This window comes from Eulemur rufifrons, chromosome 8 (assembly GCF_041146395.1).
Source record: "Eulemur rufifrons isolate Redbay chromosome 8, OSU_ERuf_1, whole genome shotgun sequence".
Classification (NCBI taxonomy): domain Eukaryota; kingdom Metazoa; phylum Chordata; class Mammalia; order Primates; family Lemuridae; genus Eulemur; species Eulemur rufifrons.
Genome location: NC_090990.1, coordinates 51,350,302 through 51,367,590, shown reverse-complemented (window position 1 = coordinate 51,367,590; position 17,289 = coordinate 51,350,302). Strand labels below are relative to the sequence as shown.

At 41.4% G+C, this 17,289-nt stretch overlaps 1 protein-coding gene across 3 annotated transcripts in view; it reads right to left on the bottom strand.

The window, feature by feature from the left end:
* The window catches only part of IL12RB2 (interleukin 12 receptor subunit beta 2), a 79,794-nt gene extending 62,751 nt beyond the window's left edge, over positions 1-17,043 (bottom strand). For 2 of the 3 annotated variants that reach the window (XM_069478049.1, XM_069478050.1), the window contains exons 1-2: positions 5,590-5,665; positions 3,810-4,097 (exon numbers count right to left, since the gene is read on the bottom strand). In XM_069478049.1, coding sequence (XP_069334150.1) covers positions 3,810-4,097; positions 5,590-5,665 — 364 coding nt within the window. Of the gene's footprint in view, positions 1-3,809; positions 4,098-5,589; positions 5,702-16,956 lie in introns of those variants that run through there. The other variant, XM_069478048.1, reaches the window with a different exon arrangement.
* Positions 17,044-17,289: the final 246 nt, after the last annotated feature.

Sequence of the window (17,289 nt, the reverse complement as noted above, 5' to 3'; positions counted from 1 at the left end):
CTCCCATGTCAGTCCCACTTTTACCCTCACTCCCAGGGGTAATGGTGGCACCAACTTCTGAGTCTTTCTGGGGAGAGGGCTTTTGCGTTAAGTACGGTTGCAACTTGACTTTTCTTACCAGCTTCCCAAATTTTGTTGATTTGTTTCCCTCCTACTCTTTTTGTCCTGGAGGGTTTGTGCCACTTGAACACTTTTTAAAAAATTTCATCTTGACTTTATTTCAGGGGGAATGAAAGTATTAATTAATATATGTGTTCAATCCACCATCTTTACTCAAAAGCCATTGTAGGGTCTTTTGATGAGCAAATGAGATATTAACATAAAGTAACTGGAACTTTTACTTAATGAAAAAGTTTAACCCCCACCTTTATTCCTAAAGGCTTACAGAAACTCTCATTGTAAAGACCACAGCTTTCACCCACAAAGCAAGTTTCTTGATATAAAAACTGATTTCTCACTGGACCATGACATCCAGATGTCCTTCAGCTCAGGGCTAAGTTTTGGCAGAAACTGTCTGTTCCAGGGACAACCAGGCAAAATTCTCCTTAATACAAATGTACAATAGCTGATGCCCAAGAAAGAACAGATATTAAACCCTCTGAAAATTAAAATAACTTACAATATAAGATATTGTTATGAGCATTATGGTTGTTATTGTTTTAAAAGCCCTACTTGTTATGGGAAGTAAAAAGTCTTAGATAAATCATTTTCAGAAATATCAACAGCCTAAGCATATATTTAAGCAAGATTCCATTGTCTTTCATTTATTGCCTTGATTTTCTTTTTTTTTTTTTTTTGAAGCACTATAGATTTTATTTTATTTTATTTTTTGATCAATTGTTGTTTTATTTTTTTATTTCTTTGTTTCAGAATATTACAGGGGTACAAGTGCTTTGGTCACATAAACTGCCTTTGCACCGTCCAAGTCAAAGCTACAAGCGTGCCCATCCCCCAGACAGAGTGCACCGCACCCATGAAGTGTGAATTTACTCATCCCCTCCTCCCTATTGCCTTGATTTTCTAAACTGTTTGTGCATCAGTCCTGTTAGATTAAGCTAGCGCATTGGCTGTTTAGTTTCTCCACAATTTGGATAAACTCTGGGCAGCAGAGCAGCCCAAGCAAGAGAAGGGGTCAGGAAGAAAAGACTTAAAGGCCACTCGCCTATTCCCAGCTCTGAAAAACTAGCCACGTTTATGACAGACCCTCCCAAAACAGGCAATGGTACTATGGACTACCACTTACTGCAAAAAAGAAAATGGGCTACTTCTTCCCTCCCTAGATAGGATTGAGCTTACTATACTGTGTGAAACAAAAAATTCACTGTCTTTTCTTGGAATGACTAGCCATACTCAGAAAAAGGTGTTCCTTCCAGTTAGTCCTTCATCTCAAATGTGCTAACCCTGCTCAAAGAACAGCCATTTGATTGTGTGGTTACCACTTGAGCACATTGCGCAAGCAACGTTCTGGCAGCACCACCCAACTGAACTGAGCTGAACCATGACAGATACTCCTCATCACCTCTCTAAAGCTTTGGATGCTGCAAAGTGCCACAAATGCATCCACATACACTTGATGGAAAAGTTAAAAAATGAAAAGGGGCTGCAGCACTGTAATATATGACTGCTCAGATATGAAATGGAATGGAATGGCTGGGTACATCTATAAGGGTGCTGTCTGCCAAGACTGTTCTTGGTCTGTGAAAAGGAAAAAAATGCCAGAAGTACTATGGATACCTGGAACTGATATCACAAGGTGGAGAATGTCTCATACAAATATGTAATATTGGTCTGCTAAAATGGTGAATTACCTGGGTGAAATATTCAGGTGCTCTGAAGGCAAGAAAGGTAAAGGCCAACGGTGTTTTTGAGCAAAAAATTAATTCTGTTTATAACCAATATTTGTACTTCTAAGGGAATGGCACACAGTTACCCAGCATGACACGTGCACGAAGAAAAAAGCACAGCTGGGTGGAACTGCAACTCTAGCGCTAATCACTTCCATGCCTCCTCTGTGCCTTGCACTGGATTAAGCACTTTGCACACGAGGGGTCACTGAGTCACTACAACTATCTTATGAGGTAGATGTTACTCTCTTCATAACACAGATGGAGAAACTGATGCTCAGAGAATTGAAGTTGTCTATGGGTACATTGCTAGTGGCAGGATTAGGATTTAAAGTCTAGGCTCCTTCTGCTGGGCCACAGGCTATCAAAGCTGAGAGTACATGACCCTTAAGTGGTGTGAACAGGAGGCCCTGAGCTGGAAGAGGAGCACTGGGCCTAGGTATGCCTCCTCCCCATCCCATCATTTGCTTGGTCTTCTGCTCCATGCTCCTGGTGGCCCTCTAGGAAAACTGCCTGGCACCAGCCTCACAGGTCACAGAGAAGAAGTGTCCATCTTTCCTGGAAAGAGTCTCATTGAGCTCTATATCACTGTCTTTATGACAGAGAGCATCTCCCTACAGCTTGGTCAGCCAGCCTGTTACAGCAATTTGTCCTAGTCTCCTTATGCCTCTTGCCTGTCACCCCAGAGCTTCCCTGGAACCACTGAGGCACAGGGTGCCACGGAATCACTCAGGGCCCATGCATCTCATTGGCTTGCCTGGCTGGACCTGCAAGGCTGTGGGCTGCAGGTTGCAAACTGCAGGCAGGTGTGCTGCTCGTTCATGCTGCACACCTCCCTGAGACAGCTAAATTCTTCTTCTTTTTCCCTGTCATGGGATTTCCATATGCCCTTTCTGGGAATGTCTGTATGTGAAGAAACAACCAGCTGTATTTGCTGTTGAAGCTGTGGCCAGCTCAGTAATGTCACCATCTTGTGTTTGCTTTTGCCCCTTTCCTGGCTCACTCCGTCACTCTTGCCCTCCTGGGACTGTACAACTCCCTTGCCCCCCATGAAGAGTTAGCATGACTGTTTCATTTCAGGCAATTTTCTAGAGAACCCAAGAAAAGATAAGTACGATCAATGTTTTCTTTCAACCTCTGCTAAGTGTGATAATTAGCGGTCTGGGGCGAGTATGGATGGAAGAATTATTATTATTATTATTATTGAGACAGAGTCTCACTCTGTTGCCCAGGCTAGAGTGCCGTGGCGTCAGCCTAGCTCACAGCAACCTCAAACTCCTGGGCTCAAGTGATCCTCCTGCCTCAGCCTCCCAACTAGCTGGAACTGCAGGTGTGTGCCACCACACCTGGCTGGTTTTTTTCCTATTTTTAGTAGAGATGGGGTCTCACTCTTGCTCAGGCTGGTCTCGAACTACTGACCTCAAGTGATCCTCCTATCTTGGCCTTCCAGAGTGCTAGGATTACAGGCATGAGCCACCGTGCCTGGCCGGAAGAACTATTTTTTGTGCATTGAGTTAGGGAGGAGGAGAGGTGCTGCTTAGCCTTGTGTAGTCATCCTGGGCTGCATAATTCAAAAAAAATACATCTCTTTCTTCTTTTTAGGAGGGTGTGGCTTTGAACAAATTCTCTGAAGTCAAAAAGGCATGAAGACCCAACTGCAGAGATACATTTTCCTGCCATTGGAGACCAAGGACAACAGATGAATGGTTTTAATCGTGCGTGTGTGTGTGTGTGTGTGTGTGTGTGTTGTGTGTATGTGTGTGTGTGAGAGAGATATTCTAAAGAAGACCCCAATTCTATTAATTATGGACTTCTCACACTGAGGTACTCATGTTGTTATCAAGATAAAAATACTTCTATGTGGTCAGAAAAGAAAGAACACTGTTCTGTATTTGGATTTCTGCTTAACACATGACAAATACCAAAAGATCACCAATTTTTAGAAATTCAGAATGGACTGCTCACCACCAACTGAGATTTCTGCTCCACATATTCGAATCTCATCACTATTGATACAGGACAGTTTGCAGACAAACAAGGTGGTACCAAGGGGAAGATTTGTGACTTGAGAATTGAGGGAGTGACCATTGTGAAAACTGATGCTTCTGTCAAACTTGTAGAGGATTAACCTGTTCGAACTGGAGTAGTGCAAGCAGCCTTGTTTGGGCTTCAAAGAGCATGAAATATTGACAGCTGATCCAAGTAAAATTACATGGGAAGGCTTCACAGTCACATCTCCTCTCTTGCACACATCTGCAATAAGATACAAAGGCAATAATAAACCCATTTCCAAATGGAAAGTTTGTGCAATTCCCAAAAGCAGAGTAAAATTAACCCAATCAGATCATGGAAATATAAATAACACACAATTGCTCTGGTTATATGGGTGATGCACAGTGAGAATAGAAGGCAAACATATTGAAGTTTAACTATATTTGAATTAAAATGTACATCCTTCTCATAACAGTAATACTATGACCAGAACTATAAATAGGAAAATGGTGAGACAGAAGATTTGGAAGAACATTCAGGAACACGGTTCCAGGAAAAACCAGCCTTTCTCATATGCAAATTGTTCACCAGACTACTAAAGAGGGCTTCCCAGAATAAATCACATTTGTTTCCATCACCATTTATGATTTATAATGCTTACTTCAATACTCATACCAAGAAAAAGAAGACAGTTTTAAAAAAGTATTGCAAACTTTAGAGGTATATTTAGGAGTAATTCCTTCTCTTGCTGTATTACTGGTATAAAGTATGTATAATCTGCAACATTATTTTATAACAAAGAGAAAATACTGAAAGGCTTTGGTATGTCTGTAATTGGCATCAATGATGGAAGTTCAGTCTTACCATGCCATATTTTGATATTTCTTCTAGATATAAGATCTTGGGATGGATGAACCATTACCTGATATAGCTAATATGAAATTATATGAATGTATTCCTCTTTTTATAAGTTCTCTGTTATTTACTATATACCTGATGACACCTTAAACCTTTATTAAAAGAGGTCATTTTCTACTCTCTAGAAGCTTTTGTATTAATAAATATGACAACTATTCAGAAATTAACAGTTGGTGGTTTTCAGCAACTGTTGGTGAAAGAAGCTCAGAATTATAGGTTCACCCTGAATTTTCAGATGTGACATAAAGCCTCCATTGAAAGTCTTTTTTGGATAATTGTAAGATTGCTTAGACCAACTACTATAAACAGGAATTGGTGAAAAAGTTATCTAAGGAAATACTGAAAATTCATTCAAAATAAAAAGTTATTTTTATCTTCAGAGCTAAAACAGTTTCTCTCATTCTCTCTCCTATCTTACTTATGTTTGTTCTCTGCTTCTTTGATCCCAATGGGCCAGAAAGCCAAAAATAAGCTTTTAATTAAAAAAAAAAACCAAACAGAGATAACGCCAGCCATCATTTTTTTTAGCACTGCTGAATTCACTCATGAATGTTCCTCTGTTAAAATGCACTAAAATGTAAAACATGCATTCATGATGCCTAGCCACTTGCTTAAGAGGATAATGAAATTATTGGACCCTTACATTAATCGTTAGTATAAATTAAATAGAATACAATTAGTTACAGACATAGAAACAGACTTATCGACTTAAATGACATAACATTGACTACAAAAAACCAACTACCGGAACATTTACCACAAATACACAGTTAATCTATACCACAGAATTTAAACCACAAATCCCTCCACAGAGTAGCTTACAGAAATATCTTACCTATTTTTGCTTTAATCAACAGCCACATGATTATAAAAATAAGTGCCAATGAGTATCCTCTAACAGCATGTGCCATGAACAATTAGCTCTGGAATATGACCCCGTATTCTTCCTGGTAAAAGAAGACTAATTAATTCATGTTAAACACATTCAGAAAATACCAGAACCAAAATCATTCAGGAGAGTTTAAAGTGCCATTTTATTTTTCTTCACATTGTTAAGATTTTGTTTGTTGTTTTTAAAAATGAAGTATACCTTTAAAACTAGTAAAATCTTAGCCACCTTCCAACCCCCATCTCAGTGAAGCTTCTTGGGTGTAGCAAATGGTTGGAGAAGGAGGTTGGGTGTCTTAGTCCACTGGGGCTGCTGTAACAAAATGCCCTAGACTGGGTAGCTTATAAACAACAGAAATTTATTTCTCACAGTTCTGGAAGCTGCAAAGTCCAAGAAGAAGGTGTCAGCATGGTCAGATTCTGGTGAGAGCCCTATTTTGGGTTATAAACTGCCAACTTCTCACTGCGTCCTCACATAGTGGAAGGGGCAAGGCAGCCTCCTGGGGTCTCTTTTATAAGGGCACTAATTCCATTCATGAGAGCTCCACCCTCATGATTTACTCACCTCCCAAAGCCTCACTTCCTAATATCATCACCTTGAGAGTTAGAGTTTTAACATATGAAAAATGTTAACATTTTTAACATTTAAAAAGTTTTTTAAATTGAGGGGCCATAGACATTCAGACCATAGCAATGAGCTTTGGAGTCCTTTAGAACTGGGATTAAATAGTTGGAGACCATGTATATGTCACTTAACCTGTCTGAGCCTAAGTCCCATACAAAACATTTTTTTCTTCCAAACAAGGCATAGTCATACAGAGTAGTTTTGACTAATGGGAATTTCTGATCTAGTCATGTGATTCAGGGAAACAGTAGACTGAAAAATGGGTCATAACCCTTCTGGAACTTAGTAAAATAGTGATCTCTTTGGCAGTAAGAAAGGAATTCCAAGGGTTGTTTGGGTTTTCTATAGAAACTCAATCTTACTTGTTTGTTTATAATTACTTACTTATTTACCAAGTGATTTTTATCATGGATAGTTCAGAAATAATTCAGAAAATATAAGCTGGTGATTTCTTATCTGTTCCAAATTCAAATCCATGGAATGGCTCTACTAGTCATTGGCAAATTGTCTAAATTCTATTAAAGGTGGGACAAAAGTTCATAAAGTAGGCTGGGAAGTTCTGTGATGTCAGGCCACTGGAAAGAAGCCAATGAAAAACAAATGTTCGCCTCTTATCCCCATACCTAGAAACGTGCCAGAGCATAATGGAGAGCTTGAGAAAACTACACTTACTCATTTGATGCTGATGGCTACCTCTCGCGTGCTAGGTACAACATTAAGTGCCAGTGACACAACCATCCTGCCCCAGTACGATTCTAGGAAAGTGCCCCTTTGACTCTTCTACCTCTGGCCTACTTACTCATCACTCAGGGAGGCCTCAAATAACAGTAGCATCTTTCCCATAGTCATTGCCAGCTGCCCTTTCTCCTCCTCTTGACTTTTAACCCTTGGAGGAAGGACCTTACTGCACTGGAGATGTTATCTTTTCTCTATTCCTACTTTCTCCCTAGGGGATCTCATCTGGTCCCATGGTTCTAGATATCATCCGTAAGCTAAAGATTCTCAGAGGTAGATTTTCAACTCAGACATCTCCCCAAGCTCCCATCTCATAGTCTGTTTCTTTGGCATCATCTCCTGGACGTCTAACACACTCCTCAATATTAACATGTTCAATTTGAATTCTTGGCACCACTTCTTCAAATTGGTTCTTCCTCCAGGCTTTTTGGTCTCAGTGAATGGCATTCTTACCCCTACGTTGCTAAAGAACCTAGAGTCATCCTTGATTCTACCCTCTTTCTCACCCCCTACAACTAAACCATCACTTGTCCTGTCAATTTTACCTCCAAAATATGTCACAGGTCAAGCCACTTCTCTCCATGTCTACTGTCCTCACCCTAGTCCAAACCACTGTCATCTCTACACTGGATTACAGCAGCCCCCAACGTGTCTCTCCAATCTATCCTTGCACTTTCTGAGTCATTTTCTCATAGCTAACTACCTTTTAAAAACAGAAATCAGATCTAAAACCCTTCAACAGGGCCCATTGCTGTTGTGAGAGTAAAATCCACAGCCCTTACCACACACTGCCTCTCGGCCACTGCAGGGCCTTGCCTCTTCCCGTCTTATCACTGTCACTTACTCCACGTTTTTGCCTGGCTCACCCTGCTCCATTCACACTGGCCTTCAGACTGTTCCTTGAACAACACATGCCCTTTGCTGCCTGGGGACTTTGTACTCTCCATGTCCTTTACTAGAATCCTCTTCCCTTGCCTAGTAGTGTGGCTGATGTACTTACATCTTTCAGATTTTGGATCACAGTTCACTTCCTTGGAGAGCCCCTCCCTGCCCACCTGTCCCTCCCAGACCAAAGAGGTCTTCCCGAGTTGATTTCTACCTACTCTTCAGCTTACTTACTATCTTCATGGCACCATCTGTAACGACCTTATTTCTTTACTTGATGACTCGTTTGTCATCTGTCTTCTGTACTAGAATATAAGTCCCCATGAAGGCAGGAACATTGTCTGTCTCACTCACTGCTGTGTACCAGCACCTAACACTGGGGAAGAGTTAGCACTCAGTGGACATCTATTGAAAGAAAGAGGGAGGGAGGGAAGGTACATGCAACGTTTCTATAGAAAACTCCTATAAACATCCCTGAGGCAGGCGGTATGACAGCCCATCAAAGCTGCCCATCCCTTCATCTCCTCGGAGTATGTTACCTTTCATGGCAAAGGAAATTTGGAGCTGTGATTAAAGTTAAGAACCTTGAGATGGAAAGATTATCCTGGATTACCCAAATGAGCCAAATTTAATCACATGAGTCCTTAAAACTGTCAAAGAAAGGCAGAAGAGGTGGTTAGAGAGACATGTCACCCTTTCGCTGCTGGCTTTGAAGTAGAGGAAGGGGCCAGGAGCCAGTGAGTGCAGTTGCTTCTAAAGGATAGAGATGGAGCTCAGTTTACACATAACATAAACTGTATTTCTTGTGGGTTTTGGTTAAAATGTTTGAGAAGAACAAATCTAAACCAAAATAATGGCCTCTGGGAGCTCAGTCCTGTATTTATCACCGGCCACATCCACCACAACTCTCTGCTGACTCTCTACCATCTAGTGACACTGAGCTACTTATAGATCCCAGTATGTCCCATGCCGACTCGTGCGCCTATGTCTTTCGTTCATGCTAGTTATTCTCTATAGTTTTCTATTATTCTTAAGCTGGCTGAGTCTTATTCATCCACTCAAACTCAGCCCAGACACCTTTCATGCAGTTATTCATTCAACAAACATGTATTAAGTAGCTGCTGTGCGCCAGGGGCTTGGGATGCAGTGGAGAACGAGACAGACAGGGTTTTGGCTCTCACGGAGAAAACATTCCAGAGTGGGGAGATGGAAGACAAAGCAATAAGTAACAAACAAATAAGTTCAGATAATGACCAAAGAAGAACACAAAAGAGGAGAGAGAGCCTGGGGAGGAGAGAAGCTGGTCAACAAAGGCATTTGTAGGAGGCAAAGCTCGAGCTGCGATTGGTGCTGGCCACGTGAAGGTTTGAGAACAGTTTTCCTGATGGAGAAAACGGTGAATGCAAATCCTGGAGGCAGAGGAACGAGCCTGCCAAGAATGGGGTGCAGGAATAGGTCAGGGTGGCTAGAGAGAGTGACTGCAGGGAGAATGGTAGGAAATAAAATTGGAGAAGAAGGCAGGAGCCAGACCTACCACAGGCTTGTTTGCTATAAAAGGGAGCTGGATTTTACTCAGTCTATGGGAAACTGCTGGTGTTTAGTTAGCAGTTGTACTTATTTATTTAATTGGGTTTTAATTGGGGGTGTTACAAGATATGAATTACATTAAACACACACACACAGAGACACACATGCACATGTGCAATACTCTGGGGACCAGAGTGGGAGCAGGCAGAGCAGTTAGGAAACAATTGCAGAGACACAGCTAAAATAATGGTGCCACGGACCTCAGTTACAGCAGTGGAGATGCAAAGAAGTGGTCAAAGCGCAGGAAGCCTTACTTACGTCTTCAGGTCAGACTGGAAACTCTCCCCAGTATCTGCATAGCATCCTGGCATCTTCCTCCCTTGGCACATGTCATGTTACGTAGAACTAATTTATTTCCGTATTTGTCTGTCTCTTCTATTCCCCTGCAAGCTCCTCAGGGGTAGCAGCGGCCACCATTTGTGGCACGTAGTTGGCATGTGCTAACCTGAATGAAATTTAAATGGTTTTTCTGTGTCTATTTTACTTTTAGTTTAGTTTAGTATTAACCTAATTACACTAAAATTACATAAAATAATCTTATACTGCTACATCGTGGTTGGCATCGTTGATGAGATTTTGTTATTGTAGGGATGGCTTCAAATATGCTACTCTGGCATATTGACTATTTGAGTTAAAGGCACTTGAAAAACGGCAGGTGCAAGAAGATCACTTTGACTTTTATGCTGATCCTTAAAAGCAAAAGATGAAATTCCTGTGTGAACGACATTCGACATTCGTCCTGTACTAGAAGGAAAGGCAACATCCTTATTTTCAAGGATGAGAAGTTGAGACCAAGAAAATTCTGTACAGACCTTGTTAAAATAGCTCTTATCTTCTAAGCCTCCCAACATAATTTAGTCACATTTTCGCAGTTTACTACTCTTTGTTTAAGCCAGTATATAAGTAGTGATCGCACTACTTCTTGGGGTCTTCATTTCTTTTTGAGGGCTCCCATGCCATGTAAAACTTATTAACTAAATCTGTATGCTTTCCTCCTGTTAATCTATCTTATGTCAATCTGATTCTCAGACCTAAGAGAGTGGAGGGGAGTTTATCCATTCTTACAGTGGCGACCTTAGTTGCTATGTGAAAATTTAGAATATTCTGAAAGAGAGGAAATTATGGATTGAACTAGAAGATAACTGAATGAACATAGATAGGAATTAAATAGGTTTCTGCTTCCTAGCTGCAAAATATACCTACAGCACTTCTTTTAGGGATTGTCAATATGTTTTGCAATTTGTGAAGTTGTAACATTCCTCCAATAGTGAAACTATTCAAATGGTAATTCTAAGGATTTAAAAAATGGATATATATAAAGTATGTGTTTTTATATATTGATATCTTATATATTAAGTAGATTAAAGTATAGGTATATTATATAAATATATATATGAAATAGGTAAAATAGAGGATCAATTTGAGTTCATATAGCATACTGATACAAACACAAACTTGCTCATTTTCTCTGAATACCAGGTAAAAACAGTTTGTCTATTTATGAGAAGCTCAGAATCCCCAAAGACCTTCAAGTAAATGAGATATCTTCCAATAAAATGAAACCTCCTATCAACTGTAAACATCCTTCATACACCCTGCCTGGAAGATCAATATTAACACTACAATTCTATCTTGAATCAGAAAATCAAAGAGTGTGCTATGTCATTGACTCATCACTGAAGTTGTGACAGTTTCCAGACATTGAAAACAATGTCACAGGTGAGGGAGGGGGGGAAAGGGTGAGCAGGAACCAGCCAGAAATACACCAACCAGCAGGAAGGCAGAGACAAAAATTATTCCTCATCCAGGCTCTTTCCCCATCACTCCAGAGAGAAGCACAAAATATGCACCTACCTGAAAATTGTATTGTACTAGGCTAAGGAAAAAAAAAACCAACCCTCAAGTTTTCTTTCACAGGTGATAATCTCATGCAGGCAGGAATAATTTCTACTTCCACATTATTTTGTCTTTTGTAGCACCACGTTAAGGTCAAGGGAAAGTGTAGTATTGTGGAAAAGAAAAAGGCTAGTGAGTCTCAGTTCCACTGTGTGCTATGCACCATGAGAGCACCATTTCCTCGTCCCTACAATGGGACGGTGATATCTATATAGACAAAGCCATTGTGAAGATCAATCTGATGGTATCACGGGCTCGTGAGAATACCTAGCACAAAGTAGGGACTCCACTGAGGCTAGTTCCTTTTTACCCTTCCGAGTCCTACATTTGCATTTCTTTTCTAAGTCACAGGATTTTCAATATACTAGAATTGTGTGTTTTGTTAAACTAGGTTAAAAAAATTATCGTATGTTAGACAATCTTAATTCCTAAGCGTGGCTATCAAAAAAATTTAAAAAGTCAGGGGAGGAAGGAACCTCAAAGATTACCTAGTAAGTACAGTGTCCCTGCTGCTCCCTTCCCCTCCCAACAGCTCACATTTCACCCTGGCTACCACAGAACAACCAAACGAGTGTTCTGAATGTGCCCGAAGGCTGGTTTTCATACAAATGACCAGTGTGCTGTTAATTACCAGTTGACTCAACAAGGCAGGGCACAAAATTCTTCCCTTCTGCTGGCAAAGCTACTTACAGACATGTTTTCCTGGTAGCAGATCAGTATAACGACAGCACTTTGGAGGCCATCTATTCCACCTTCCCCATTTTACAGATAAATAACTGCGACCTAGAGAAAAGAGGGGACTTGCCCAAGGTCATATTAATAGCAAAGTCCAGATCAGAACCTAGGTCTCCTGATTTCTAATCCAGCATTGCTTCTAGTACGTGAGATTGCTTCTGACCAGTGTCAACAGTAGCAGCACCATACTAAAAATAATGCTAATCTTAACACTACCCCTAATACTAATGGTACAATTTTTCTCTCTTAGTATGTTCCAGGCATGATGCCAGGCATCTTACATACAATCGCTGTGCTACCCATCCAGTAAGGCACTTAGAATGCCTAATGCTTTAATCTTTAGAAGACTGAATCATTATTTCTGTTCCCTACCTCCCTCAAAAGAGGATGAAACAACAAAACCCAGTACACATACAATATGCAATCCTGTCTAATGATCTATTCCATTATGGTGACAGAAAAGGAAAATCAAATCAAGTTACCAAGTAGCTAACTTGCAGCTTAGTCACTGGAGCCAATCTTCTCTTCTTCATGGCTTTCCATGAGCTATGTCAAGAAAAAACTGTCAATCTCCTGGCTGAAGCATTACCTCCTTTTTCCTTCCAGTCTACCATTTGATGAAAAATAGGACAAACCATAACATGGACAAAAGCTGGCCCATCAGGCCCCGTTAGGCCCTTAATAATGCCAAATCAGCCCTTTAACAATGTCACGTTAAATGGCTCGAAAAGGAGGGACAGTAACACCGTATCAATCTGCTCTGCTTTTTCTTCTTTTTACCAAACAGTCCAAACACTGTTTACGTGAGCCAAATGTGGCACGTACCTGTTTTCTTTTTTGTGCAGCTGCTGACGCTCCCTTGAATTTTCTCTTATCTCACTGGTAAGCGTTTGTAGGCCTAAGGTGCCTCTTGAATTTTACTCAGGTATAGGAACCTTCTTCTCTTGCTCAAATGCAGGAGACTTCTGAACTTTTGTTCCTTTTTAAAGAACATTTCAGCATGTTTTCTCCTTTTCATCTTTATCATGTTTCTTAAAAAAAAAGTTCCCTTAAAAAAAAAGTTCCCTTTCTCCCTTCTTTCCTGTTTTTCTGGAATGTTTTCTTTGTCAGTTCTACTTGTCTTTATTTCCATTTCAGATGGATCCCACTTGACATGCATAATTGGCTCCTGCAATGTTGTGTGTAAACATATCACATGTGAAAATAATGTATCCCACCCCGACATCTGCACTGTGAGCTATCTTATAAATCGAACAAGTATCCCTTCAACATAACAAGAAAGGAGAAAAAAGACAAAAAACAAACAAGACATGGACGGAGTCTCGAAGAAAGAAGGCATTTTCAAATCAGCTATGTGTTTCATGACCTCTTTTCTTTGTTTGATTAGCTCCCACAAGTCTACAACTTTCATGGCTCTTGTTCAATAAAGTTTAAAAAATCCAAATCCAACCTTTTCTGTCTTCACTCTGGGCCTCATCTTAGAACTATCTATAGAATAAGCTACCTTCTACTGGGAAGGATGATGTGCTGGAGAGAGTATGGCATCCAGGGTGAGAGGACCTGGGCATCATCCTTGGCTCCTCCAGTTTTACCTCTGTCACCATGGCAAGTGACTTCACATTTCAAAGCTTTCTTTCCTTGTTTTAAAAATGGCAGTCAACATTTATTGGGAAAATTAAATCTCTTTTACTAACTTTTTTTCCTTAGTTTACTGGAAAGCTCTCTCCTTTGACATCCTCAAACTTGAATTCTCCCTTTGGAGACAACGGCATGGGGGTAGAGGGTTTACATTTTTATATTGGGTATTGTCAAATCCCGGCAAGTTTTGCTTCACCTTATAAAATCAACCCCTGAGTCTTTTCACAAAGTGCTAGAAGGCATTAAAAATAGTAAAACATATTACACTTACATTGTTTTGAGTTTTCTAGGAATTGCACAAGTATCTTAAGATAATTGGAGGCACACTTGGGAGGGGAGTGAAATACTAAGGCTAATTATCACCATCCTGCAATGTTTCTCTCATAAATTGAGAATTCCGCTGAAGTCTCTATACTAACTAACAAACCCACATCTCAATATCTCTGCCTGATATTTTGCCTAATGTGTTCCTTTTCCTGCATTGCAAAATAAACATTAAGATTCTAATCTTAATCATCCCATATATGCATTTACTTAGCAATTTATCACAATGCAAAGCATATAATTTAGTTACTATTTGGTCAACTGTATAAAGTAACTGCTAGTATCTCTATTCTACAGGTGGAAAAATCTGTCTGTTGACCATGATAACACAGAAAAACCAGAAATAAAGCCAGAGTGGGATTAGAACTACATTCTGTGCTTCTCTTCTCAGTCCATGATCACCTGAGAAATAAAAATCCACTCTTGGCTGGTCTGAGTGCAGTGGTGTTTACAACTAATTGATCACAACCAGTTACAGATTCCTTTGTTCCTTCTCCACTCCCACTGCTTCACTTGACCAGCATTAAAAAAATAAAAATGAAAATGAAAATCCACTCTTGGTGCTCTGCTAGTCCAACTGGCTGCCCTGGCCCCACATCTATTTAAATTCTGCAGGAAAAATATTATCCTCCTCATTTATTCTCAGTAAGCCTCAGTCCTCCAATGTTGACACCACAAAGTGACTACTCAAAGATGAATTGAGCCATATTTTCATCACCTCAGTCCAAGCTTCTAGAACAGCCTCTTGAGCAACTAGAGTAGTAACAAAATGAGCAGTGGACCTGGGTCAGAACACCTAAGTCTCTGCTCTGACAATTCTAGCTGTGTGGCCTGTGACAAATCAATTAACCACTCAGCCTGAGTTTTCTCATCTGTAAACTGAGAACAAAACAGCACCCACTTCACAGGATTATTGTAAGGGTTAAATGAGAAGCTATTATCACAGTGCCTGATACACAGCAAGAGCTCAGTCAATATCATCTGCTATTTACGATGATAATAAAAAAGAAAGTATCATTTCTTTTCAAGGACATTGTTAGCATTAAGTTAGACAGCCTTACTTTGGACCTCTCTCTTTGCCCATTCATCTGGCTCATCAGTGAAAGATTAATTTGATTAAAACTAGACTTCATATCTCCTGACTTCATGCCACCTATCGTTTATGACATACTCAATGTTCTTATATTTCTTATCTCCCCAACCTTGAGGACATGAACTGGATCTTACATTTCTTTTATTTGCTACTGTGTCCAGCAAATGCATTGAACACAATATATGTTCAATACTTATTTGTCTTTGAAAAAAAATTGTTACCACTAGCAAAGAGCACTAGAAACTTCTAAGAACAAAGGAAATTATATAAGACTTCTTTTGGGATCTGGCTTTCTTTTCAGGTTAGTTTGCAAAAATTTATATGTAGAAGTTGAGAGCAGTGCTGTGAGTGTAATTACAGAGATGACAAATAATTTGGTAGAGAACAAAGCAGGTGTAGTAACACAAAAATAAGTCCACAAATAAATGATACTCAGCATCTACCTTATTTAGAGGATTCTTCTCCCTTAAAAACTATGCATATGCTTTAGAAATTTTTTTTTCACACTAAAACTCATTCTAATACAGGAAAGATTCAGTTTGCCAAAGTATAGAAATTTACCACTCTATATAACCATCATGACATTCCAGAAACATGGAACGTGATAAAGAGCTGCTGAAAACTCTTCTAGAGCCTGGTGTGCCTAATATAGGGACAGGGATGTGTTTAGGATTTCACATTTGAACAGGGGAGGAAAGTGTTAGCTGTTAGCCAATGAGGGCCTTTCAGTTACGTGTTGCATGGAGACATAGGGCATCGCACCATTCCTTGCTAATGGGGAATGAGAATCTAATGTTTATTTGCTCAAGTGGAGGTGGATATAATGTTACAAGCCAGAGGTGCTTATGACAGGGATACAGAGTTTGGAGTCAGAAACCTGTAATTCACTGTGCGAAACGTGCAAGTTTCCACATCTGTAACATGGGAATATACCCACCCCAACTGGACTTTTAAAGAAGTAGATAACAATATATACCCAGGGACCAGGTAGTCAGTGCTCAACAGAGATGCTCATCTACACAGGGCACACACATAGCAGATTATAATTACCTGGAGTTTTAAAAATGGCAAGGAAAAAAAAAAAAAAAGACTAATTTTGCCCTGGTCTTCAGACATACCAGGGAAAGTCTTTTTGTGTGCTTTCTGTAGACCTGGATCTAACCGTACAAATATATAATCCCTTACAATGTTTATATTTAGTGGTCCCCAAGGAGGTGAGAGGGGCCTCACATTTCACAGACAAAACACTGAGGCTGGCCAATTGGCTTGCACCAGAGCGTCCTGCTAGTAATTGACCAGGCAGGGACTCAGGGTCTGTTCACAGAGGCCACGGGCAAGCGCTGCCAAGAGAGGGATGGTTCACCCTCATCCAAGACTATGCGAGAGCCCCCAGTAACTTACAAGAGATCCATTTTCAAGCAGTAAGTCACGCTCATGGGTCTGGACCGAGGGTAGACCTTGAGGAGTGCCTCTGCCCTTTTCCAGACGCCATCCCCACGCTTCCTTGAGACCCCCCACTCTACGCCCCACCCCAAGGAGCACCCTGGAGGCTCAATGTGAGCGCCCCCACGCCTCCACCTAGCCAAACCCCCAGCCAGCACCCCCTAGTGAATGAACATCGGTGCCCAGAGGGCTAGGACCGCGATGAAGACTGGCCCACACCGAAATCCCCACCCCACCCCACCTGCAGGAGAAGCGGGGCACGGAAGCCCACGTATTTACACATCCAGCTGGGCCGGTATCCCGGGGCCGCCTGCGCCCGCACCCCCGCCCCACCCGACCCACTGATCACTCACCGCGCGTCGCTCTGCCGGGGTCCGTCCCGGGCCTGTGCAGACCGAGCAGCCCCGGGGCCCTGAGCCGCACGTGTCGCACCCTCCGCGGGCGCTCCAGGCGTCCCCGGGGCCAGCGCCCGCCTTCCTACCGCCGCGCCCGCCGTGCCCGCGCCAAGCCCGGGGTGGGCGCTCCAGAGCCAAAGCGCGCGCCGAGGTGGCGGCGAGCTGGGGTCCGGCGGGGACCGGAGCCGTGGTGGTGGCCGTGAGCGCCGGGCGGAGGGAAACCGGCTTCAGGGTTCAGCTGCCGGACGCTCAGCCGGGCCAGCGCCTGCGGTTTCCACGCAGCGGTCAAAG